Here is a 26,856-nt window from a genome sequence, read left to right on the forward strand (position 1 = left end):
TGCTGGTTTGATTTGCTAGCTTCTAGTGAAGCTAACTAGCATGATGGACCATACATTATTACATTTTTAATTTGCAATAACACATTTTAAATTCTTTATTATCTGGATGGGGTTCCATAATAAGGACTCCCCTCTCCAAGCAGATTTATGAATGCATGTAATGTAAGCTGTCAGACATTACAAATTTGGTTACCAGTAGTAACTAATTAAGCAAAAATAATTTTATAATAATGTAAAAACTTGAGTCACTGGCCATGTTGTACAAACTGTGAGCAGAAATAGAAACCATAAGGATGATTATTGTTGGAATGAAAAGTGAATTTTCTTCACTTGCTTCTTTTTCGACTGCCAAACCAGTCTGCTTTGTCATTAGGAGCTTATCAGAATGCTAAGTTTAAATGGACAAAAACAGATATAGGCAGGCGTTAATGTCCTGGGCAGTGTGATCCCGTCAACTGTAAATGTTTCCCTTGAGACTGACAGTTTTTCCCATCCCTGATAAGAAAATATTTCCTATATCTATTGGATTGTCCATGTAAGGAAAACAGACCTCCTGTCAAAGACCCCATGGAGTCTCCAGTTAGAGGAGGAAGGGCTAAACTAAAACAAGCAACTAATTCTGCTCATATCACTAGAGAAGACGGAGAACACAGGAATTGAAACAAGATAAGTTGGGCATAAAGTGAAAGGCAAATGTGATGCGAGTTTCCTTAATTAGCGAGTATGGAGTGAGATGAAAACCAAACTTAGAAAAAGAGTGATGACTGTAACTGCAACAGGAAATGCCAGTATCTACAGCTCAAGCCCTAAAGGGCAAATGTGTCAAATGTCATTCATTTGCTTTCTCACCTAACACACATCTACAGTGAGATGTAGAACCAATGCATGTTCTTGACTTAGAGTTTCACTATCAATTATTTAATAATTAACAGCCCAAAAAAGCATTCAATTGTTTTTTTTAATCCCAAAAACTGTTTCAGTCATTTCGAGTAATTATCGAGGTTGTTAAAACTCACCATCTCCACCCCTTGAGGAAAGGCGGTTCCCTCCCAGTCTCTCTTGGGAAAACGCTGAATAATCTTCCCACATCCTTCTCCTGAACCTGCACGTAAAAGGACAGAAATCAGTCCATTGGCCCACATGAAAACTAGTCAGTTTCTGTAAATGACACAAAGCAGGTCATCGTGGATAAAACATCTTCGCATGTTCATGGCAAAAAACTGAATGCATATTATCAAAAATTGTAATTAACACAGAGGTTTTAAGTTGCGAAGGAAAGTAAAATGTGTGTTACTAACTAAACTTCTTTACATATTCCAGTTTTACTTCTCACTATGTTACAATTTGCACAAATGTCTATGTAAAAAAATATTTTACGGCAAAATAATCAGATAAATTTCAGCTACCACTGCAACTGGTTTATTATCCTGTTAGTTGATGGGTCGGTAAGAATGAACAAGCTGAATATCGGCTGATAGAGATGTCCGAAAATATACACCATAGCATCCCTACTGTTGTCAAACCTTTCCGTTTATTTGAAGGAAAATATCTTGGACTGGCATGACCAATACTAAACCATCAACAAAAAATCAACATGCCAGTCACACATCAATCTATTAAAATATTTTCAGAGCAAAAACAGATTGTACAACTGTGTACTAAAGACCAAGGTACAAAAAATCTGAAAGACTTGTTCTTTAGACAAGCAAACTAAACAAACCATGTACAGTTTGTTTAGTTTGCTTGTTTAGCTGTTGTTGAAGAGTCACATACAAAGCATATAGAAACAAATAAGAGCAATGCAGTATATATGCACCAAATGTAAAAATTTCACAATGAGTTTCCATCTGTTCATCGGTCAAGGCTGCATTCCTGATCTCCAGCTTCTACAGTCAATAAAACACTTTTATCGCTCAGGTGTAAGAACAGACCTAACCAGGTGATAAATCTAACCCTTTATTTTCTCAAAACCCAAATAAAACACACGGAACAGCTCTGACTGACAGTTCTTGGGTTTTCTTATAACCTCTTTTTTTTAAAAGTCATCCACTGTCATCTCAGACTTAATAAATGATTTGCATGCAAACGAGATTTCAGTTCTTCTCAAATTCTAGGAAGTTTGCTTTCAAGTATTTTAAGCTGTTTAGAGGAAGTGTGAAATGCTACAACTGGAATGAATCTTAATCTGTTGACAGAGTGCATTAAAACCAAAAGAGAAGGTACATCTGATAAAAAGTTAAAAGGTTCCCATGATGGGTAAAAGTGGATTAAATCCAGATTTCTTTTCAAAAATTTAATTAGATAAAAATTTACACCAAAAAGAACAAACTATTCAAATATGGTAAATTATATTTTTTTTTAAATGGTGAGAACATGACTTTAACTGGTGTGACTGAGGACATTAAGATGGTTCACAAGGACTGTGGTCAAAGGACTAGGAACTAATGCAAAGCAGATCATGAAACACGACAACGTCTTCATTCCCAACCCTTCAATCATACATTCAAAATTGATCTTTTCATTTTAATTTCTATACCTTGTTAGCTTTCCTAGTACCCAATAAAAAAACATTAGAAGTAACAGGTTCATCAGCTCAAACAAAAACTTTTATTTGTATTTAACGATACTTTTGAACTTATTTGGCAGCAGCTTGTTTATATAAGATGGAACATATTGCTATGAAAATTATAACTCATCTGAGTCACAAATGCAATAAAAATGTCACTGTTCAGATATTAACTAAGCTAAGCTGGCAAACTAAGCAAACATTGTCAGGTTTTCTATTGTCCTCCATAAAAAATCTTCTGTAAAAATCCATAAAAAATCTAAATTACAAGTCATAATGCATGTCAACATATCTATTTAGAGGTTGATGTATAACCGCAGCATTCTTATTTAGCAATCTTGAAGGCCAGTATAAAAGATATTTATCTAATTAGGGAAAAGAAATCTATGACTTCATCCTGATGTTATTTTAAACTTTTCCCCACTCTCTGTAAGCTTGGACACACTTTTGTTCATTAGAAAAAAAGATCTCCCAAAGGGACACTTGCAGACAGAAATTGCATACATGTGGCCAATTAAAGAATGTATTTAGCCAAGATGACTAATCTGTTAATGCATCTTTGTTTAGGCAAACAATACAACTGCAACCATGAAATCTGAATCACTAGTATAACCGCTGTGCTGATTGCAGAAAATAAAACCGTCATATAAAGCTGTTGCATGCAACGATATTTTATATCAGGCATTGAGAAGTCAAAGGGGAAGCTGTGTCATGAAAATAAAATATGAGCAGTCTAGGATTACTTGTAGTCCGAGTTAAACTATTTGTAGGAAGCTCGTTGTGTGTCTAGCGGAAAAATAACGTGGCGGGCATTATGCCTTTTTACAAAAGTTTGCGTATCTGGGTCTGCATTCTCAAAGATTCTCAGAGTCCTCTTATCTAAGCCTAAAAATTCCTGCAAGGAGTCTCAGTTTAAGAGTGATTCAGCTAACTATTTTTATTTACCGTATTTTCCGCACTATAAGGCGCACCGGATTATAAGGCGCACCTTCAATGAATGGCCTATTTTAGAACTGTTTTCATATATAGGGCGCACCGGATTATAAGGCGCATAGAATAGAAGCTACTGCAGTCAAACGTTTGACTGGGGTTGCGTTATGCATCCACTAGATGGAGCTGTGCTAAAGAATGTCAACAAAACAGTCAGATAAGTCAGTCAGTCAAACTTTATTAATACACTACAAACCAGCGTTCTGATAACTCCATTCACTCTCATGGTAAGGTCTCCTCTACATAGAATTCTATTGAATAGAGCCAACCGCACGTTAGGAATGCATTGGAGTCTATGAAGTTGAAGTTGAAATCAAATGTTAGTTAAAACGTGAAAGGGAACTTTTCCCTGATTCAGTAAACACGTAAAAGAAACAGTTTGATGCACTAAATCAAACGTTAGTACTGTTAACCTTTCCTGTTTCTGTCCCCTGACCGTAGTCTGATGACACAGGGGAGACGCTTTCTCCAAGGCCGAAGTTACTAGTTTCCTCGGGGTTAACTCCCTCACTCATACGTTGCTGAGTTGAGCATGAAGAAACAGCATCAAAACACTGAGTTGTTGACGAGATTCGGGGTTCTTTTTAATGACTTTGCAGCACGTAAAAACACAGGGAGGGCTTACAGACTCATACACCGCTGCTCCGGTCGCCGTCTCTACCCACCCCACACACACAATAATACCGACGTCACTCCTTCACTCTTGATTCTCAGCTACGGCAGCACACAGCGCCACCTCTGTCCGGAGGAGTAATGTCAACATCTTCCATACACACACACGAAACATACACCCCACACACTGAGCTTCTAATCACATATAGTTCAGGCAATTCCTGCAACAGTACATTCAAACGTTATACACACACAAGTGGTGTTGGACTAGGAGTAAGCACAGTACAGGTGTTTACCGCTATTACTTCGGCGACGCTCCTGACTACGGTAGCCGTAATGCTGCAAGCGGTGCGGCTTTGTAGTTTACCAGTCGTACTGAAACATTTTGACAGAGCGCCGTGTACAACCAGTATGGATCAACCAATTAACCAATTGATCCATATATAAGGCGCTCCGGATTACAAGGCGCACTGTCATTTGTTGAGAAAATTAATGGTTTTTAAGTGCGCCTTATAGTGCGGAAAATACGGTACTTATAATTGTGTTTACTTGCCGTGGTGGTCGTTTTCCTACCTCATCTATTTGATATTAACGTGGACACTTGACACTCACCTGTCAGCATTTTACTGTGATTGCCTTCTCGTATAAAGAGGTTTGATTTGGCAAAACGCTCACAACAAAACGGTGAAAAAAGGTTTAGGAAACTAAACTGGACAGAGGAGCAGAATCCAGCTGTTGGCACGGCAGATGGAGGAGAGAGGAGTGTTGAAAGGTAGATTCGGTCCAGGGAACAAAGAGGCAGACTTCGGAGCGCAGATCCCATTGTACTTCTATCGATCTATATACATATATATATATATATTTTTTCAACTTTTTTCCAAATGTTTATTTTTGGAAGCATTTTACAGTCTGTAAATAATATTTAAATTATTTTGTACTTTATTGTTTGGAATTTTTTTCACTCTTTATTCATAGTTATTCATTATTGTTTCTATTATTTGTTTATCCTTCCTAATATTACATTACTAGAGGTACACCTTTACCCTGTCCTGCTGCTGAAACTATTTCATTTTCCCCTAGGGGGATGATAAAGTTTATCTTATCTCTATATTAATAATTGTATGACTATTATAGGAGTTTATATGCTCATTAACCAAACTGTTTAGAGGGTGGATCCCTGCACAATTGAAACAGTGGTTTTTCATAGATTCACTGTTGTTCATTCTCTCCTTTCTGTCTGTCTTTCCGTCATCGTTTCTGCTGAAGACACTCTTAAGCTCACTAAAAGTCCTCCTCACTACTCTTAACATTTGTTCACCTTAGGAAGTCTCTTAAGGCCCAACGTGCTTTGTAAATAACTTTTACCTTACCGAGGTAAAATTATAAGAAAAATCTTAGAATTAGAGAAATTCAAAGATTCTTCTTATAATGACGTTACTATGAGCTGCTTTTAGTTTCCACATTAGGCAGCACATTTCTGCCCACAGCAGCATAGTGGTTTCATGCAGAAAAAATTAAATAAATAAAATATGCAAAAATATACATTGTGCAAAGAAAAAAAATAGACACATAATTAACCAAACACATTGGCCATTGAATGCCAAATATTTGCATAACAATTAGCCATAAAATATTATTCCAACTGACCTCAAAGCAGTGTAAATCTCATGAAGATCTCAATACATAAAATGTCCCATGGCCACAGAGGACAAATTGAAAGCCATCTTCTAATATTATATTATTTATGAAAAAGCACCACAAAGTCAATTGCTGCATTCATCTGACAATAGGCAAGAATGTCCTGATTTCCAGTTTTAAGTTATACCTGTAGCAAAATTTTAAAAAGTCATGGTTCAAAATCACAAACAAGCTGCATATCCCTCCCCTACTTGTTGTTGTAAACTGTCAGTCAGCTGTGTAAAGGGACTGAAAAATAAATCTGTTGTCTATTGTTGCTTTGTTGCTAGCAGAGGGGATTTTTTTTTCTTTTACAGCATTTCATCTCCACTGACGTTTTACAAACTAGTCCTTTAAAAGGTAATGTGGAACAGAATTTCTACAAAACCGGGAATTAGAATTATGTGAAATCAGATGCATGTTAAAGTCTTAATCATTAAATATTATAGCTGCACAAAATCACAAGATCACTGGCTGCAATATTGCAATTTGAGGAATTCCTGGGACTATTTATTATGATATATTTCAAGTGTCAGACATTGACATAGCATATTTGGCCAGTTTGATGGACTCTTAATTGTCCTTAATTTCCAAACTTGTGTATGTTTAGTTGCTGAGACGCTAAAGCACACAGAGTGGTGGGGATACAGTTTAATGATAAAAGAAAGAATAGTGTCAGAAAAACGTTTCATAATTTTCCTAATATTGTGCAGCCCTACTTAATATTTCTAACAACTGTTGTGTTCATGTCACTGCAAGATAACCAGCTGTAGGTTGCCTGGATTACTAGACAAATTAAAGTGTTTGCATAACTAATGAAGGCTGTATTATTTTGAAAAATAAACATTTGTACAAATACCTGCTTGAAAAAACTACCCACGATGTATTTTATACAAGATCAGCCTTTCAAATAAATGTCCATGTGCAACCTTGCCCTGTGTAAGTGACTAATCAAGGCTTTTTTAACGTAGATTAGGACACCCTGGTAACTGTTATATACTCAGTATCCGCACTGGATATTTAGCCACTTTGTGCTTTTTGGCACGAATAACTCAGTACAAGCCACACTGCAAGCTCCCCATCATACTACTTATGAAGCCTTCGTGTTAGAGTCTGAACAGAGATTAGATACAATGCACAAGGGAGGCAGAGTTGCCACAACAACAGGAAAAAAGAGCAGCTACACATCAACAGAATAACACAAGGTCTTTGGACTGCCGCCATCCGGGACCCTAGGCCTGCTGTCAACAAGTCCTTGAAAGCTAAACCTTTACATGGGCCGGTGAATCATCAGTCACAACAAAGGCCTCAAGTTCGAGACCCTCTTGGTCTAATAGTATACATACAGTCCTGTGCTCACACTTTGGGTCACCTTAAATATTTAGATTCACACAGATACATAAACCTAGAAACAAAAACATCTCTTTTTTTTTTAGCAAGAAGCTGACCTAGGCTGTAAAAGTATGGAAGCAAATCGTTACCATATTTCAAATGAAAAAGCATTTTCAGAAATGCTTTTTCATTTTAAGAATGTGGCTGCATTGTTTGACTCATAAATGAAATTAGTTATCAATAATTTGCATTTTAATTTTCTTCTTCAAGACTGCTCATTCTTTCACTTAATTAAATTGAAAAAGAAAAAGACATTTGAGATTTATTTTTCAAGATGTACCCCAGCAAATAGATACCAAAATTCAATTTGAAATGTAAAATTTGAAAATGAAAAAGCATTTTCAGAAATGCTTTTTCATTTTAAGAATGTGGCTGCATTATTTGACCCATAAATAAAATTAGTAATCAATCATCCTATTTGCATTTTCTTCTTCACAACTGCACATTTTATGCCATAATCAAAAAGAAAACAAAGCAGACATTGCTTTTTTGTTTTTTTTGCGGTCTGCCAGCAAAGTACTGCCCAGAACTCGAAAACGAAAAAGCATTCCGAGCTGGGGGCGCAGCAGAGTGACGTCAGCAGCCACTCTTCCTCAGCTCCCTACTGACCGAGCTACCCATCTTGTTCGGTAGAGGGCGCTGTGCACGTCTGCATTGCATTACATTGCAAATGTGCCGAGAAATTGATTGAATTGCAGCAGGGCTGAGCTCAATTTGTGTCAGTGGCAGGCAGAACTGGTAGTTCCGGTGGCAGGCTGTGGCATCCTCGTGGCAGCCTTATGGCCTGGGACATCCAGCATGTTTTTAAGCATTTATTTAAAATTTTCTGTGAGTGACAATTCAGAATAGCCGCTCGTGCTTTATAATAAACCGGCTGTTTGTACAATAAATCTTCGTCATCCTTTCAACACGTCACACATACACATAGTGCTATTTATTTTCCATGTCAAGTAAATACAATCACCTTATGTTATGGGTCTAAAGCTGTTTATTAAATAATAATCAATAATGAAATCATTATTTAAAGGTAACAGGCTATAACAACAATGACAACCCATTTGCCGATAATCAGCATCAGCTTCCACAAAAACAGCGGCAACCGCATTGGCAAGTTTTTACGGCCGGTCTGGCACCTTCTGGCATCCTCGCGGAATCCCGTGCCACCCTGCGGCAAGCTGTGGCAGTTCTGCCTGTCACTGCCACAAATTGAGCTCAGCCCTGCTGCAATTCAATCAATTTCTTGGCACGTCTGCAATGTAATGCAATGCAGACGTGCACAGCGCCCCCTACTGAACAAGCTGGGTAGCTTGGTCAGCAGGGAGCTGAGGAAGAGCGGCTGCTGACGTCACTCTTCTGCGCTCGCCGCTCGGAATGCTTTTTCGTTTTCGAGTTCTGGGCAGGACTTTGCAGGCGGACCACAAAAACGAAAAAGCAATGTCTGCTTTGTTTTCTTTTTGATTATGGCATAAAATGTGCAGTCGTGAAGAAGAAAATGCAAATAGGATGATTGATTACTAATTTTATTTATGGGTCAAATAACGCAGCCACATTCTTAAAATGAAAAAGCATTTCTGGAAATTCTTTTTCATTTTCAAATTTTACATTTCAAATTTAATTTTGGTATCTATTTGCTGGGGTACGTTTTGAAAAATAAATCTCAAATGTCTTTTTCTTTTTCATTTTAATTAAGTGAAAGAATGAGCAGTCTTGAAGAAGAAAATTAAAATGCAAATAGGATTATTGATTACTAATTTCATTTATGAGTCAAACAATGCAGCCACATTCTTAAAATGAAAAAGCATTTCTGAAAATGCTTTTTCATTTGAAATATGGTAACGATTTGCTTCCATATAAAAGATAGCCAACAAAGCCCTAAGATCAACATCCTTAAGTCAGTCTGGCAGTCTGAAATACTTAAAAATGGTTTGGTAACCTTTACCAGGAATACCAAAGAGCTTGTTTCTAATCTTTTTTTTTTGAATATTTTAGATCATATGTTGCTTTCTAATATCCTTTAGCCTACTTCATGTTGTCAGACAAGTCCTTTTAATGGCTTTTCTTGACTCTACAGGTAAGCTTGGGATGTGGCTAGTGAAATTAAACCAACAAATGTGCTTAATAACAATTAATTCATGATTTAACAAGCAGGGGTAATTATATTTTTATTGAGGGCCAGACTGGATTGTATAGCATTTTTCTCTTAGTAATTTAAATGATCATTTGATTTGTAAACCATATTCTGCATTTACTCTGGTCATTTTTGTCTGATATTATTTTTTCTTTGATGATCGGAAATAAAAAGAGTAAAAAACAGAAGGAATCAGCAAATAGTTTTCTATAGTGCTGTATGTCCTTTTTTGATAAATCAGAATAATCAAGTGCAACATGTCCAAACACAGCGTGTTTGGACATGTTGCAATCTGTCTGACCATTACATGTGTCAGGTCTTTACAGCTCCTCTAATTAAAAACATGTGGACTGAGTGCTCTCTGTTCTAATTTTCAACATCAGATTAAAGTAAATGACAAAATTCCTCAAATTCCACAACCCAGCACTTGTGTATTAAAACAAGCCCTGCTTTCAAACAACACCCCCAAGATAACTATAAAGAACCCCCATATGTGAGGATAATGAAATCCAGGCCTGAAAAAGAAGCATGCTAATTTGCACATCCGCCAGCACAAAACAAAGGGCAGTGAAGTCCAAACACAGAAAAAAATAAATAAATCAAGCGACATAGAAGGGTTCAGCACAGTGAAGCACCATGACAGAAAAAAAAATAACATAACTTTTTTGATGAGCAATAAAACAAGAGAAAATGTTTATTAACGTTTATTTAATGTTTATTAAGTTTATTAAACAAAAAACTATAAGATCCAACTAGTTATGGTGCATAGAAGTATTAGCCGACAGCAAGAACTTTAATGCAGTTTTCTGAGTTGAAAAACATTAATCAGATAATCTTGTAATTTGCTGGATTCAAAACTAGTATTACTATCAGTATACCTGCAGCACATTTTGTTTTCGTTCTTTTTCTGTCCTTAGGGGGAAAAAAACTCTTTTTGGAAATCGGTATAGACCTGGAAAAGCTGTCATTTCTGATTTTTGTTAGGTTGGAGAGTCTTTAAGCGTTTGTATGAAGATGTCTCTGACGTGTTTCGGATTGCTCCTCTTATTTTCTGACGTGGAAGCAGTCAGAGCTCTGCCTACAGAACAAGTCAGTACACACACACACATATATAAATATCTATATTTGACTTAGACTGAATGAACCTAATAATTTATTTCTGAATTGCGTGGTGTGGCATATTTTCAAAGGCAAGTGAAAAACTCACAGAGGAAAGTTATGAGTCTTCCTTCATTAGAGGAGACGTTTCTCCTCCCAATAAAAGAAAAATTTCAATTTATCTTCCTGATTTATCTAACCTCTGTTGCGGCTGATTAAATCAGCCAACACTATTTCTTCACCATTTATGGACAGGCCACCAGTGGACTCTGCCAGTTACGTAATACAGAGATCAGTCTCTAACCTGATTTTGGCCCGGTTATGCACACAGGTGGACTATGCTGAAACAAATTCACAGGTATTGTCTTTTCACATCTGTAAACCCCAGAATATTAAGACTGATTCACCATAAAGAGAGAATCATTTAAAAAAATGCATTTTTTTAACTTATAGCTGGCACTGATTTAGCAGCAACTAGTTCTTTTGGACTTTATGGTTCAGAAAAAACTTGGGTTGAACATATGCTGAAGAAAGAAAAACAAGACAGGTTTTAAATTATTCAATTCAGAATTAGGAGCAGTTATAAGTTTATGTTTATATAAATCAAAATATGAATTACATTAAAAATCCCTGTTAGGATATGAGGAAACCCAGTTTAGATTCACTGATAATCAGGAAACCAAACTGATTGTCCACTAAATGATATGCAAAGGATGAAACAGAACATAGTTTGCATGCCACAATGGTACTGGAGATTAACCAACTGATGATGTCATAAATACCAGGAAGCTTTATGGCTTCAAATTACAATTTAAGGTCAAATACACAAAAACAATGACAGAACCTTAAGGTCGTGCCCCGGTCAAATGAGTGAAGAAAAACAAAACACATCAGAGAGAGTCCATGCAGGCTTCATTCTGAAATGGTTATCAAGATCTAGATATTGTTGGACAGAGAACCCATTGGAATATTAAAAAAGGTCAGACTGACAGGCTGCAGAGATGATGCCTAGCTTTGGTATACTCTTCAACACCCTGAATGTCAAATTCCACTTCTAAAATTATTATGACCAAAATGTTTCTTGCCATGAACTTAGGATTAATTTGCATTACAACAAACGTCATCATGTTCTGCATGTAAAGTCCATGGACTTTCCCTTCATATCAGACTTTCGCCTAAAACAAAGAAGGAACTGCTCCACTGTAATCTAAATGTTTCTCACCAGAAGGCTTGAAAAAAAACAAAAAACTGGGAAAAAGGAAAACGATGGATGGAAACTCCATACGTTTCCAGACTGCATAGAAACTCTAGTTATAATACCAAACCTTAGTTTACCAAAGACAACCAGTTTGTGGTGGAATAATGTCAGGAATGATCTCTAATGCTCAAACAAATAATGACACATGGGTCAACATCTAAAGGATGCTTTTAATCATTTAACAATAATAAAAATACCTTTAAGAAAATCCCAACTTTAAAACCCTGAAAAAACAGAGCCTTTCTCTCATTTATTCAGTAAGCAGTCCAACTTTGCAAGGAAAAAGAACGTCACTTCTCTAATTCAGAGTGGAAGGACTTTCGCTTCCTAATTGCCATCTACTCCAAGTTTTTGTTTTCAGTTATGCTCCATTTGTAGAACCACATAAATTAAAGGTCAAAAATGTTTGCAATGGTAATGTTACAAATTAAAGATCATTTACAAGTACTTTGTCTTATGTTTTACATCTCAAAATAAAAAAAATCTGCCCCATGATTGCTGTTTATTGTCTTTCCAAGATCAGTACTTGAAATTTTAAACTCTTAAACGTAATCAAAGCAGTCACAACAAAAACATGGATTGGATTTTAAAAAGCACATTACTTTGATGCTGAGGAGGCTGATATTTGATGAAGAAGTTAGACCATAAAGCTTTACTTTTTGTAAGTATTGTTGTTGTTAGTCTTAACCGTTGTCTCCCATGTTGTTATCCCTGCCATGTCAGTTGCTTTTCCTCTCTCATTTCACTGTAAACCCCTGCAGCAGCATAATCAGCTGTTGGCAGAACAGTAAGCTTATTGTGTGAAGTATAAAACATGTACAGGTTCACCTCAATAAATTAGTATATATTATGAAAAAGTTATTCTATTCCAGTAATTAATTTCAAAAACTGAAACTCAATACGTAGATGAATGCATTTCAAATAATTATTTTTGTTAAATTTGAGAATTATGGCTTACAACTAATGAAAAACTTAAATTCACTTTCTTGGTTTCCAATAAAAAAATGAATCTTTATACAGAAATGTTATATTATGACCTAAACAATGTCTTTGTCCAATAGACAATCACTGGCACCCTCCACATGGAGGGTAACAAAGGTCACTGCTAAAGAAGCAGGCTGATCACAGCGTGATGTATCCAAGCATATTAACGTAAAATTGAATGCAATGAAATAAGATGAGCTAGAAAAAGGTGTAAACACAGGGTAAAATAAGCATTAAACATATCACCAATTTACTATGTAAATATACACTGCTCAAAAAAATAAAGGGAACACTTAAACAACACAATATAACTCCAAGTAAATCAAACTTCAGTGAAATCAAACTGTCCACTTAGGAAGCAACACTGATTGACAATCAATTTCACATGATGTTGTACAAATAAAATAGACAACAAGGGGAAATCTTTGGTGATTAGCAAGACACACTCAATAAAGGAGTGGTTCTGCAGATGGGGACCACAGACCACTTCTCAGTACCTATGCTTTCTGGCTGATGTTTTGGTCACTCTTGAATGTTGGTGGTGCTTTCACACTCGTGGTAGCATGAGACGGACTCTACAACCCACACAAGTGGCTCAGGTAGTGCAGCTCATCCAGGATGGCACATCAATGTGAGCTGTGGCAAGAAGGCTTGCTGTGTCTGTCAGCGTAGTGTCCAGAGCCTGGAGGTGCTACCAGGAGACAGGCCAGTAAACCAGGAGATGTGGAGGAGGCCGTAGGAGGGCAACAATCCAGCAGCAGGACTGCTACCTCCGCCTTTGTGCAAGGAGGAACAGGAGGAGCACTGCCAGAGCCCTGCAAAATGACCTCCAGCAGGCCACAAATGTGCATGTGTCTGCACAAACGGTTAGAAACCGACTCCATGAGGATGGTATGAGGGCCCGACGTCCACAAATGGGGGTTGTGCTCACAGCCCAACACCGTGCAGGACACTTGGCATTTTCCAGAGAACACCAGGATTGGCAAATTCGCCACTGGCGCCCTGAGCTCTTCACAGATGAAAGCAGGTTCACACTGAGCACATGTGACAGAAGTGACAGAGTCTGGAGACACCGTGGAGAGCGATCTGCTGCCTGCAACATCCTTCAGCATGACCGGTTTGGCAGTGGGTCAGTAATGGTGTGGGGTGGCATTTCTTTCCGTGTGCTCGCCAGTGGTAGCCTGACTGCCATTAGGTACCGAGATGAGATCCTCAGACCCCTTGTGAGACCATATGCTGGTGCGGTTGGCCTGGGTTTCTCCTAATGCAGGACAATGCTAGACCTCATGTGGCTGGAGTGTGTCAGCAGTTCCTACAAGATGAAGACATTGAAGCTATGGGCTGGCCCGCCCGTTCCCCAGACCTGAATCTGATTGAGCACATCTGGGACATCATGTCTCGCTCCATCCACCAACGTCACGTTGCACCACAGACTGTCCAGGAGTTGGCGGATGCTTTAGTCCAGGTCTGGGAGGAGATCCCTCAGGAGACCATCCTCCGTCTCATCAGGAGCATGTCCAGGCGTTGTAGGGAGGTCATACAGGTACGTGGAGGCCACACACAATACTGAGCCTCATTTTGACTTGTTTTAAAGACATTACATCAAAGTTGGATCAGCCTGTAGTTTGTTTTTCCACTTTAATTTTGTGTGTGACTCCAAATCCAGGCCTCCATTGGTTTATAAATTTGATTTCCACTGATGATTTTTGTGTGATTTTGTTGTCAGCCCATTCAACTTTGTACAGAACAAAGTATTCAATGAGAATATTTCATTTATTCAGATCTAGGATATGTTATTTGAATGTTCCCTTTATTTTTTTGAGCAGTGTATTTCTAAAGGGGGCAATTGACAAATAAATTATCACCAGAGGGTGGTAATGACCCATCCTGTACACACATGCAAAAAAAAAAAAAAAGAAGAGATGTTATTTGTGATCAAATTGATGTTGATGTTTCTTTACCCTTCCTTTTTATTATACACAACTTAATTTAATACACAATATTAAGATAACATGCAATATGTGAATAATGGAGAATGTTGCGATAACGACATGGCATGCAATAAGTTTAAAAGTTAGTTTAGAGTCTTGATGCCTTTCTGATGTCTTTCTGTTTATAGTAAACACAGACCCCCAGATAACGAGTAGTCTACCCAGCTACTAAAAATAACAATATTTTCATCTCAACAGCAAGGTTTTACTGAACAACTTGCTTCTAGATGATGTCTGCTGTTTTAAATGTTAAGCTGTTAAACAAGTGTCGTGCTTAGCTAACACTTATTACAGTCTAGGACTCAGGGGTGTCAAATTCCAGGCCTCAGGGGCTGGTGTCCTACAACATTTAGATGTGTATTTGCTTAAATACAGCTGAATCAAATAATTAGGTCATTAGCAGGACTCTGGAGAACTGCATACTGAGGAGGAAATGCAGCCATTTGTTTGAGGTGTGTTGGACCAGGGACACATCTAAAACCTGCAGGATACCGCCCCTAGAGGACTGGATTTTGACACCTGTGGTCTAGGTAGTTCTTTGTGATATGCATACTGCAAACAGTAATTCTGTAATAACAATAAATTTGTGATATATTGTGCAGCCATAATCCATGGTTTGAACACATATGGTGTAACTAACCATTTCTAAATTTGCTATTTTTAAATTTATCAACAAATTTCAAATCTGCTCATATCAATCACTGAACTGTCCATGAATCTGTCGATGTGTGGACATGTACCATTAACAGCAGGTTTATCTATATACAGTATACACAGATAGGGAAACAATTTACAAGGTAAGAAAAGGTCACAAAAATTTTGCTTAGCCTTGTTTTTCCTTCAAGGACATCACTAGATTAGTTACCAGGTTCTTAATTAGGACGGTCACTATAGGTTATACTTTTAGTGAATACTTCAGAACAATGAGAATGTATCGGGGATGCAAGCTGAAAAGAGTCTGTAAATTGCAAAAGCTCAAAACTTGAATTTTCCTCTAGAGGCTTGCACAATTTATTTTTTGAAGTGGTTAAAACCTTGTCTAATAAGCACTGGGAAAGCCATACTTTCATCAGGTTTATGTTATTACTGATAAGAACAAAACAAACTAGACAACTTTATTAAAATATATAACAATTTAGACAGCCAACAATAACACATGGCAGCACTTCATGATTTAACGTCTGAAATCGAAAGTCTCCAGCTGTTAGAAGAGCTTTGACTGAGTGTACCCGAACCATGTTTACTTTATGACATTGTGTAACCAAGTTTAAAACTTTGTAATTTAATATATGGATTTTGGCAACCTCGGCACAATAACATTTTAAGACATCATCCTTAAAACGTTATCAGACGTCGGCACTTAGTCGAGCTTTGCATATTTTCTCAAAAGTATTAGCTTATCTCGCTGTGGAAGAAGTTCTGCAATAAATATCTAATTATTTAATCAGGTCTATGTGCTGCAGATAAACCAAGGAGGCAGCAGAATTAAACAGACTATTTACGATGTCAGAATGAAGCCAACACACTGTGAGTCAAACACGACTGAAACTGTCACAAAGGAAAGGCGTCATTAAACTAAGGACCCCCAGCAGAGCAGATCAACAGGAGCTTGTAACACATACAAGTCTGCATACTCAGACATTTAAACAAGCCACAAAAGCTCTAATATAATTATGATGTGTCCATAATCATAACATCAAGACGAAACCTGAGAGCAAAAGTAGCAGGAAAAAACATGAACCATGAACTTTTAGTTCAAGTAAAGGTTGATTTTTAGAGAAAGCACAAATCATGTGGGCGTGCACAAACTCTCTTTCAGAAGTTTGAACAAAAAGTCAATTCATGCAAGTTTTGGAGCAGCACACCTTGCGTGAACTCACTCCTGTTACAGCTATTACAATAATGCTCTAAACGGCACTTACTGGTTTGCAACCAAGTTGGGAAACAAAACCACATCTGACACCTGCAGACTGGCATCGCAACACGTACATGCCGTTCCACGCAGGAGTATAACGAGAGCTGCAGAGGGACATCTTTTTCTCATTTCAAATCCGAATTTCATAATATTTTGAAAGATTTGCTGGATTACATAAGGAAATCCCCTAGTTCAGACCAAACGATCCTGTTTGTAAAGTCCCACAGAGCTGAGACTGTCCACAGCATCTGTGAGATGCATTTAATGAGCAGTTTGGTTCAATAAAACAGTGCTGATTTCCTTCAAATAAACTGCTAGAAAAGCAGCTGGTCAGATTTTTTTAAACATGGAAAATTGCAATTTTGAGGAAACAGTTTACCAGACTCTATATAAAGGTATGCCAGCACAGAGAAACAGCTCCCTGCTGCAAAAAAGGGAAAATACAGAGTAGTGTGGGTTCAGGACAGAATAGTTTTCCAACATTTTTTGTGGAAACTATTCCAAGTGGGAAGCACAATGCTCTGATTTCACAGTGAACCCACCTCACTAGTCATAGCCCCCGCCCCAAACAACTTCATTGAGACACTTTACCTCATATATGTATTTAAATCCCTTCAGTCTGATCTGGATTGTGCATTCATTCATTTTTGGGCCATAGAAATGTTTCTGGAGACATACATCGTGGATTCATGCAAATTCTGAGCAAACTGAGACAGAATTTAAAGTGAATATATTTCCACTTTTACAGCCATACTTTTGCTTATTGACCACCCTTACAATTGTAAGCCATCTCTTCTGTATGTGCTTTTATTCTTACTCCCACAACATCCTGCAACAGTTGGAGAGAATCCTTGTCACCACAAAAGTTGTATGAACTGTTTCTTCTGACTATGAGCAGATTGCAAGCTTAAGTTTTATTTGCAGCGATCCAACCGTGAGAATTGGGTCAGGCCAGTGGAGCAGAAGCCAGGATGGAGCAGCAGGCGCAGTGATGAGCCACGTAGGGACTCCAGGTCTGAGTTAACGAGTGAGATGGGACAGGCGAAAGAGAAATCTGTCATCTAGACCAACAACTGTGCATCACTGAAAATTGCATGACTTCAAAAAGGCATGCATTTTAAATCTCATAGGCTACCTGTTTATTTTCCTAACAGGCAAGGCATCTTTGCAGCCTTGAGGCTAAACAGCAACTACTTTGAGAAAATCTAACAGTAAACAGACAGATTCAGTACAGAGCCAGGGAATGCTATTGTCTTTCTAGATGAGATTTGGATCACTTATTAACTTGATCTTTAGTTAGGAGTACAGAGAAGATGAAAGTCAACATCTCTGTCTTGTCCTTAGATTGTCTAAATTTGAATCTAGTTAAACTTTTTTGATAATAACATAAACAATGTGTCTCTTGCGCAAATGTTTATCAGTGTATGCTGGGATGCTCACAGCCAAAGAAATATGCTGTTTACCTATTGTGTGCAGCATAGCGAAGTAATAGCAGATTCAGGCCAGGGCAGACATGGAGCAGGATGGGAGCCACTACAAGAGGCTAGGCAAACTAACTAACTAACTAACTAACTCAATCTCTTTACTTTCTGCAGACAACATTTATAATGCATCCTGAAAAGCACATAAAAGGCAATAAATTACAAAAAATTCAGCTATCCTAAAAGTAGATGGCAATTTATCAAAAGTCCAGCCCTAACTGTGCCTAAAAAAAGAAAAAGTGTTCATCTATTTATCTATGAATGATTAGACATGTGTGCAAAGCTGCTTCCTGCTTTGGATGAAAGGAATGTGAGGCTGGACTTGAGGCATAACATGGAAGTGTAAACATGAGAGGCTTTCTGTCCTGCTGCAGAACACCGGCGCAGAGGGGAAGGCTTCAGCACAAAAATTGACACTGCAGGGTAACACTGCTCCGCACTATTCAGACATGTACAAATAAATAATTAAAAGGAGCACCCAGAAAGTTTTTAATGGGATAACCAGAATGGGGCTTAGTTAGTTCATTGACTGCCATATCAGGAGTCATGGCCATGTCATGGCAACAAAGTGCAGTACACAATAATATATATTCAGTGAATGGGTCTCTTTGGGGCAGATGCTCAGAACTGGCACCGATAACAGAGCTGAAGATACTGAAGGAAGATGGTTGTATTATCGTTACGCTCTACAAATTTGTGAAGCAACACAACGCCGAAGCTAGATTCAAATTAGACAGTGTGGTAAAGGGTCATTTACGTATTCTTCTTCGCCATCAGGACCAACTAAACTCTGTTCCACTCACAGGGTATGAAGACGTGATAACTTAATTACAATAGGAGTTGCCATATTTTGCTTGGCAAATAAACCAGACCCAAACTAAGAACGACAGGTTCAGTTTAAAACTCTGATCCATGACGGTTTAGTGGCCAAAAATGCTGTAAAATTTAAATGTTTTAAACGAGTACACTGCGGTGTGTTTACTCAACCCAAAGTAACCAAAATTAACATCTCTATTTTTCTGAGTTTTACATTTTTTACATTTAGAAAGTGGAATAAGCAATAAGATCTGAAAACCTTCTTCTGTACTTATCAAGATTTGGAAAATGATAAAAATCTACTTCGATGCTTTCCAGGCTATTCAAGACTGTGTGAATAAACCCTGTAAAGATCACAAAGCAAACTAGAACTGCAAGCAATTAGGGAAGGGTTCCAAAGTATCCCAAGCTAATTAAAAGCATTGTAATGGCGGCTATAAGAAACAAAGGAGAGAAGAAATGTGGATTTAATGCAACAGATTGGAAAAAGTATTTGTCTGTCTACTTTTACATGTACATGAACTTTGATGGCATCTTATTTTTAACCTATAAGGTCCAATATGTTGATGGTCTGACTGTTACCAGAAATAGCAACTTTAATCATTCAGTAAACATCTTCCACAAGGTTTAGTGGTGTGTTTCTAGTTGGATGGGAAAATCTGAATTGCACTCTTCACTCTAATTCATCCTAAAGGTGTTCAAGAAGGTTGAGGTCAGGATTCTGTGCAGGTCAGTCAAGTTTCTCCACACCAAACGTTATAAACCTGCAGCCATGGAAGTGACTGGGACACCAGAATTCATTGATTTGGTGCTGTGACCCAATATGTTTGGCAATACAGTGTCCATCACATAACTTTTTTAATATTGTCAAGCCCTACAATTTCCCACTTAGTACAGGAACTATGCTGTCTACCAGGAGGCACAGAGCACAATGTACTTTTTGAGAAAGCTTAGGTATTTTAGTGTTTGCATATCTTCTATAAGTCGGTAGTGGACAGCACAGTCTCTTACGCCGCCATTATTTGGGGAAACAGCATCAGACCCAGTGACTTAAAAAAGCTAAATAATCTGATACAGAAGGTTGGCTCTGTTCTGAAGCATCTAGACTTGATTGTGCTTCATCAAATAAAGAATCAATCAATCAAAACTTTATATATAAAGCGCTTTTACATACCATATGGCAACCAGTGCTGCAAAGGTGAGTAAAAACACGATGAGATAAAATCATAAATCATAAAAGCAGTAAGCAATAACAACACAATGAACAATAAAAGACAGTGCAAAGACTGGCCTACTGATCATGCTCAAGAATACAATGAAGATAGGAACTAAGAAAGAGCAACACAAGCCACTACAATACATCCTCCCTGCCCAACAACCATCTATAGTTAGCCAAAGCAAGTTTATTTGTGTTGCACATTTCAGCAAATAAGACAATTCAAAGTTCTTTACTTGCAAAAACATAAGAGAATCCAGAAACAAGTACATTGCAGTGGCATAATAAAGAAAAATAAAGTTGGAATACAGACTAAAATTCTAGAATTGCGACGCTCAAGGTGGCAGCAGGTTGGAGTAGCTCTGTTACTTTTGACTTAGCCTGGCTCAGAAGACGGTTCTGGTGTTGTGGAAGACCTCCTGTCATGTTCCGGTACCAAAGAAAACTCACCCATCAGTCCTCAATGACTATAGACCTGTTGCCCTGACATCTCACATCATGAAAGTCCTAGAGAGACTCCTGTTGGCCCACCTGAGTAAGCAAACACTAAACCATCAGGACCCCTTCAGTTTGCTTATCGCTGTGGAGTTGGAGTTGAAGATGCCATCATACACCTGCTTCAACAAACCCACTGTCATCTGGACAAAGCCAGCAGCACTGTGAGGATCATGTTCTTTGATTTCTCCAGTGCATTTAATACAATTCAACCTGATTTTCTTTGTCAGAAACTCCAGACGATTCAGGTGGAGGCCTCAACAATCTCCTGGACCAAAGACTACCTGACAAACAGACCACAGTTTGTGAGACTGAAGGGTTGTGAGTCTAACCAGGTAGTCAGCAGCACAGGAGCACCACAGGGGACTGTACTATCACCATTTCTTTTCACTCTGCACACCTCAGACTTCCAGTACAAGACAGATTCCTGTCATCTGCAGAAATACTCAGATGATTCTGCAGTCGTGGGGTGGATCAGAGATGGACAAGAAGCTGAGTACAGGAAGGTGGTGGACCGCTTTGTGGCATGGTGTGGAAACAATCATCTCATCTTGAACGTGACTAAAACAAAGGAGATGATTGTAGATTTTAAGAGAAACAGGAATAAGTCAAAAACTATTTCTATCATGGGAGAAGAAGTGGAGGTGGTGGAGGAGTATAAATACCTCGGTGTTCACCTGGACAACAGACTAGAGTGGAGATGCAACTGTGAAGCCATCTACAAGAAGGGACAGAGCAGACTGTACTTCTTGAGGAAATTTAGGTCCTTCAGTGTTTGCAGCAAGATGCTGCATATCTTCTATAAGTCTATTGAGAATGTGATCTCTTCTGCCATCATCTGCTGGGGAAACAGCATCAGAGCCAGGGACCTAAAAAGCTCATCAAGCTGATAAAGAAGGCTGGCTCCATTCTGGGGACTCCTCTGGAACCTCTGGAGATCATTGTGGAAAGACAGATTCTTCATAAAATGAAGAACATATGAAGAACCCTGAGCATCCTCTTCATGAGACTGTCCTACAACAACAGAGGGTCTTCAGTCAGAGGCTTCTTCAGATCTGCTGTAAGACGGAGCGCTACAGGAGATCCTTCCTGCCCACAGCCATCAGCATCTACAACAACTCTTTGAAGAAACCTTCATAATATGAGCTATAACAACATTTAATTTCCCTTTGGGATTAATAAAGTATTTTTGAATTGAATTAAAATTAATCAGTAACTTAAGACCTTATTACTAAGATCATTATATTTTCAATATAACATTTACATGTATTATAACAAAACTAATAATATAGTTACTTAATAAATTATACTTAACTTAAAGAGTAATTTAAGCAAGTTAAACATAAATGTCAACTTATATTGATGTTTTTCAGGCTACATGTGGCCCGAATGATTTCATACTTAGATTAGCTAACTTCAGCATCCTCAAACAAAACACAGTAGGATTCACAACAGTTACTGATGGAGGGTTCTCAGAGTTTACACCAAGCCCCAGTCCGAACCACCAATTCCAATTTTGGCTGATTTTGATTTGTTAACACATAACAGATAAAGTACTTACTCCAGGATGTTTGAAAGAGGAAAGAAATGTGAACACAACAAATCATATCAATTTGTGCATTTAACCATTGTCTGATTTTTTTATTGAACTCGAAAAAGGGTGTAAAGTACATGCTGGTTGATGCGTTTATAGACCAGAAGAGCAAGTCATTTTTCTAAATTCATACTAAACTCATATTATGCTCCTAAGACTGTCTGGCCAGACCATTGGGGCAGCCAACATTTAGGGGTTCCATTTACCAGCCCCTCTTCCCCCCTTTGGTGGCGCCACTGGAAAATATACACAATACAGAGAAAAAAAAATGACAGAGGGCTGCAGATGGTAAAAATAGCATGCGTAGCATTACGCAAGAAACCTACAAAGCTAGTTATCGATAATCATGTCCTTGCTTGACTCGTGTGACAAACAGATTAGGAGGAGCCAGATTTGAACTTATATGATGAAATCTGAGCAGCATACAGAGAGCGTTTCCCCATTAATGGGCGCTGGATCAACAGGGACAGGATGTGGCAGATTTTAAACACAGAGAAAAGTTCCACTTGATCCAAGTCCAATATCACAACTTTCACTAATGACAACCACCAAGCACCGATTAAACGCCATGCGTAAACCCACGCCCCTCCGAGTGGTTTCTAACATCTGTCCTGCTAATGGGAGAAAAAGAAAGTGTTTCCCAGTCTCGCCTAGCAGCGCGGCTAACGCTATGTAGCATCAACATCAACACACACACACACACACGGCCTGGACCCACGAAGGTCCACTCGGTCTGCGACCACAAACAACTTACCCGCCTTCTCCTGGTCGTATCCGACAACAGTGAAATAGTCAGCCAACCTAGCCATGTCTGCTGCTTTTCCCGAGAAATACCAACACAATTCAGCATTTTTCCTCCTTCCAAAGAACAGCCATGTTTGACAGAAGGAGCGTCACTGCGCTTGCGTGCGGCGACGGGGATACATCCATGGGCGTGGGCCTCTTTCAGTTTACAAATATCACTATGTCAACGCAGGTTCCTATTTTAAACAATAAAACAATCTTCTTTAGTAAACGAAACGAAATGTTTGTCATCCAGTAGGCTACAACCAAATGTGCAGCAGCCACACGGGGATTTTAATGAATGTTATTCTAATCTAAGAGAGCATTGGGAATTGTGATTTCCTGCTTGCAACAATACCATATTTGCTGGAGGCTCTGCGAACTTTTCAAGAAATAATAGAGGGGCCAGTTCCAAGGTCCTTTGAATAATGTCAAGGGTAAAACAGAAATTAATAAAAAAATATATGAATAAGCTAGTAGAAATGTTGTTTTGACATTTTAAATAGATATGAAAACTAGAAAAGTACTCAGGGAACACAGACCTCCGTCAAGACCACTGCATGTCAGCTGTTGACAGGGTGAGGAACCATGTAGGAATTCCAAGTCATTGCACCATGGCCTGGCAATGATAAAGAATCTCTTTAAAAAGTCCTGGATCCAGATGGTGCTCCCCATCACCACCAAAATCTAGTAATCTGTTCCTTGTCCTAATATGCACCTTGTCTGAAATTTAGTAAACAGATGGACAGATAAATACCTACGAAAATATGACGTCCTAGGTGGAAGTAATGATTGCATTAAGGGTATAAGCAATTTGAATATAACTGGCTTACACCTTACATCATTTTGTCCTTTTGTCTCCCATTTCTTACAAAAAAAAAAACTTTGCACAACAGAGGTTTTTTATGTCTGTATTGTAAGCAGCAAATTCTCAAATCGAATAAAGTGCACTGTTGAATTCATCAAACTGTAAAAAAATGAAAGGTTCGTCTGTCAAAGCCTCTCTTTGACTTTAGATGTAAGTTACAAGAAACTGAAAAAAATCACAGCTAAGGCTCGATTTTAATGGAAAATCACAGACATCACACTAACTGCCACAATAAAAATAAAAAACAACCACAGTGTTGTCGCTAAAGCAAAGACAGAAATAGCAGCTACAAAGTGATAACAATCTTTTCCACAATGGGTAACATGGTAATACTTATCTATCACAAGTCATTCTTTAGATTGTATTAGCTAAAACAAATAAATGAGTGTAACCAGGAAATTCACAAAGAGACAGATGGAAGGTTGGTTAGATGGATGGATGGATGGATGGATGGATGGATGGATGGATGGATGGATGGATGGAAATAACCAGGAAATTCACAAAGAGACAGATGGAAGGTTGGTTAGATGGATGGATGGATGGATGGATGGATGGAAATAACTCCAACTATGCAATTGAAGTCTAAAAATGCAACACTTTTTCCATAATACAGTCTTTTTCCATACTTATCCAGACCAGGTAAATACTTAAATCAAATTCCTTACCTTTTCAAACTGCGTAGGAATCATGAATTCCAAACTCTATTTTAACAAAGCCAACCAGTCTGTGGTGAAATGACCTCAGGCCCAATCTTTTATGTAGGTCAACATTTAATGGATACTTTAATGGATAACCATTTATTAACCATTTATTAATGATATGGATTTGTGAAGAAGTCTGACAACTGAACAAATCTAATACTGTAACATTTTCATTTCCGATTTAAAAAAAAAAAAAATACAGCAATCGAGTTTTCCTCCAGTAAAAGGCAGAACATCATGAAGCCACATGGTCTAAACACACTGTTCTCTAGCAACACTTTTTTTCCCAAACCAGATATCTTCAGTTTATGGCAAGTTTCACAAAACAAAATGATCCCTCCATAGAACATTCAAGGAATAGGATAAACTCTTAGGGTTAGAACAAAATATTGAAGAAGGATGAAAACAGGACAAGCTGTCACAGGGTATAGCACGTGGGGATTAGCTCATGTGTGTGAGGCAAATAGACAAACCACCAACAATAGCAGGAACCCAGCAAGCGATTTCCCTCACTTGTCATCTGTGTTTTCAATGGCTTTCTAAATTCCTGCACATTGCTTGTGTGTGCAAGTAAAACAACATAGAGGCAGAGAAGAAGTTGTATCCACAACAAAACCTGAAGACACAAAGTAGATAACTGGGTTTATCTTGAAATATTATGGTTCATGACAGGTTTACAATAATTATGAATAAGCCTCCTGTTGTTGATATACCTGCTCATACCTAAACTAAAAGGTGGTACAAAAACTGTCAGTCAAACTCCAACTTCCTCTGCACAAACGGACGGAAAAGATTGCTATATATGGAGCCAAAAGGCAGTAGAAGAATTTTGTTGTCGTGATTGCACCATCTCTTGTCATAAACTCTGGTAGGGGGATTACTGATCTGTTGGAACCAATTAACATTACACAGTGCTTACAAAACATTTTTATTTTGACATCGCATGTGTTTGCCATTTATATATTTTTCTAGAGTTTAAAAATATGACACCACCAGCGGAATGGGGTCGCATGAGAATATAAATAAACTCATAAGGATTTCATTATGATTGTAGGATGTGAATAAGGGATCTTGATATGCCACAGAGGAATGTCAACTATGGAGTAAACCTTATGTCATGTAGCTGGTTTTCACAGTTAGAGAAAGTGAAAGGAAAATTACAACTGAAAGATTTACTTATACAATGCCGTGTGGAAATTTCTACACAGGAATTTCTTTGCTGTTTTTTCTTTTGGTTTTTCCAGCATTTCCTAAACTACTTGTTCGGGTAAATTGAAACAGGTTGTTTCTGGGTTTTATAATTTTCATCACAACAAAAAGCACGCTAATATCTGCTTTTTGGGGCTCTGATTTTTCATTTTCTACATTTTGTGTGACTTTCAAACATTTAGCTTTAATATAAAACACACCTTTAAAGCGTGATCATGTAAAGGAGTTAAAAAGCCATAAAAACAAACTCGATGTCTTTTCAATCCTCACCTAGTAGATTTACTTTCTCTATTCGGGTAAAAGTACATTTAAATTATTTTAACATCTTAATAAGCTACGTTATACTCCATGAGCCATCAATCAAGTTCCAACAGATTTATAATTATAAAATTCCATTTCATTTTTCTAACCATCCAAATGGGTCCAAAGTCAATATTTGCCTTGTCTAAACAAGTATATTGAGTTTATTGTATTTACAGCTGGGTATATTTATTATATTTAATCAGTAACTTAATGCTTGTCTTGGATTCATTGTCGTCTGGGTTTCCAGGCTCACATGGAACTTCATAGTGTCGAGGAGTGCCCTGGAAAGCCGAGGATGGGAACATTCCTTAAAGTTATTTCCTTTGTTGCCAGAGGGACTGAAAAGAGCATAAACAATAAAGAATGTGTGTAACTGACCTTAGAGTTCAAATATCACAATATAAAAGTTTTAATGTTTTGAAAATTATTAATTATAATGCAAAGAAGCCTGTCAGGACAAACATTTTGCATTCTTTTTTGAGTGTTAGTTTTGACTCTGTGTTGTTGTTTTTTTAATAATTTTGCTCTTATATAAGCCTGCATAAAAAAGTGGGTTATGACTAAGTGAAAAAAAAAAAAACAGGATACAATAGCAGCATGTGATTTATATACTATTTTTCTTCAAAGTTTTGTTTAACATATGATTTTAATTGTCATTCCTAAACTTAACCCCCACCCGTGTTGCTAAACATGAACAAAAGAAGAGTAGTTAAGTGCTTTGAATGGGGTGGGGGAAGGATGAGACAGCGTGTGTCGATCACGGAGCCCCTCCCACCCTG

General features: G+C 37.9%; 1 protein-coding gene across 1 annotated transcript in view; it reads right to left on the reverse strand.

Annotated features, from left to right (window-relative positions):
• The window catches only part of sbf2 (SET binding factor 2), a 128,516-nt gene extending 105,400 nt beyond the window's left edge, over positions 1–23,116 (reverse strand). The window contains exons 1-2 of the mRNA XM_047363043.1: positions 22,968–23,116; positions 1,017–1,102 (exon numbers count right to left, since the gene is read on the reverse strand). Of these exons, the coding sequence (XP_047218999.1) occupies positions 1,017–1,102; positions 22,968–23,022 (141 nt within the window). The 5' untranslated portion in view covers positions 23,023–23,116. The remainder of the gene's footprint in view (positions 1–1,016; positions 1,103–22,967) is intronic.
• Between the last annotated feature and the right edge of the window lie 3,740 nt (positions 23,117–26,856).

The sequence above is a fragment of the Girardinichthys multiradiatus genome, chromosome 4 (assembly GCF_021462225.1).
Source record: "Girardinichthys multiradiatus isolate DD_20200921_A chromosome 4, DD_fGirMul_XY1, whole genome shotgun sequence".
Taxonomy (NCBI): Eukaryota; Metazoa; Chordata; class Actinopteri; order Cyprinodontiformes; family Goodeidae; genus Girardinichthys; species Girardinichthys multiradiatus.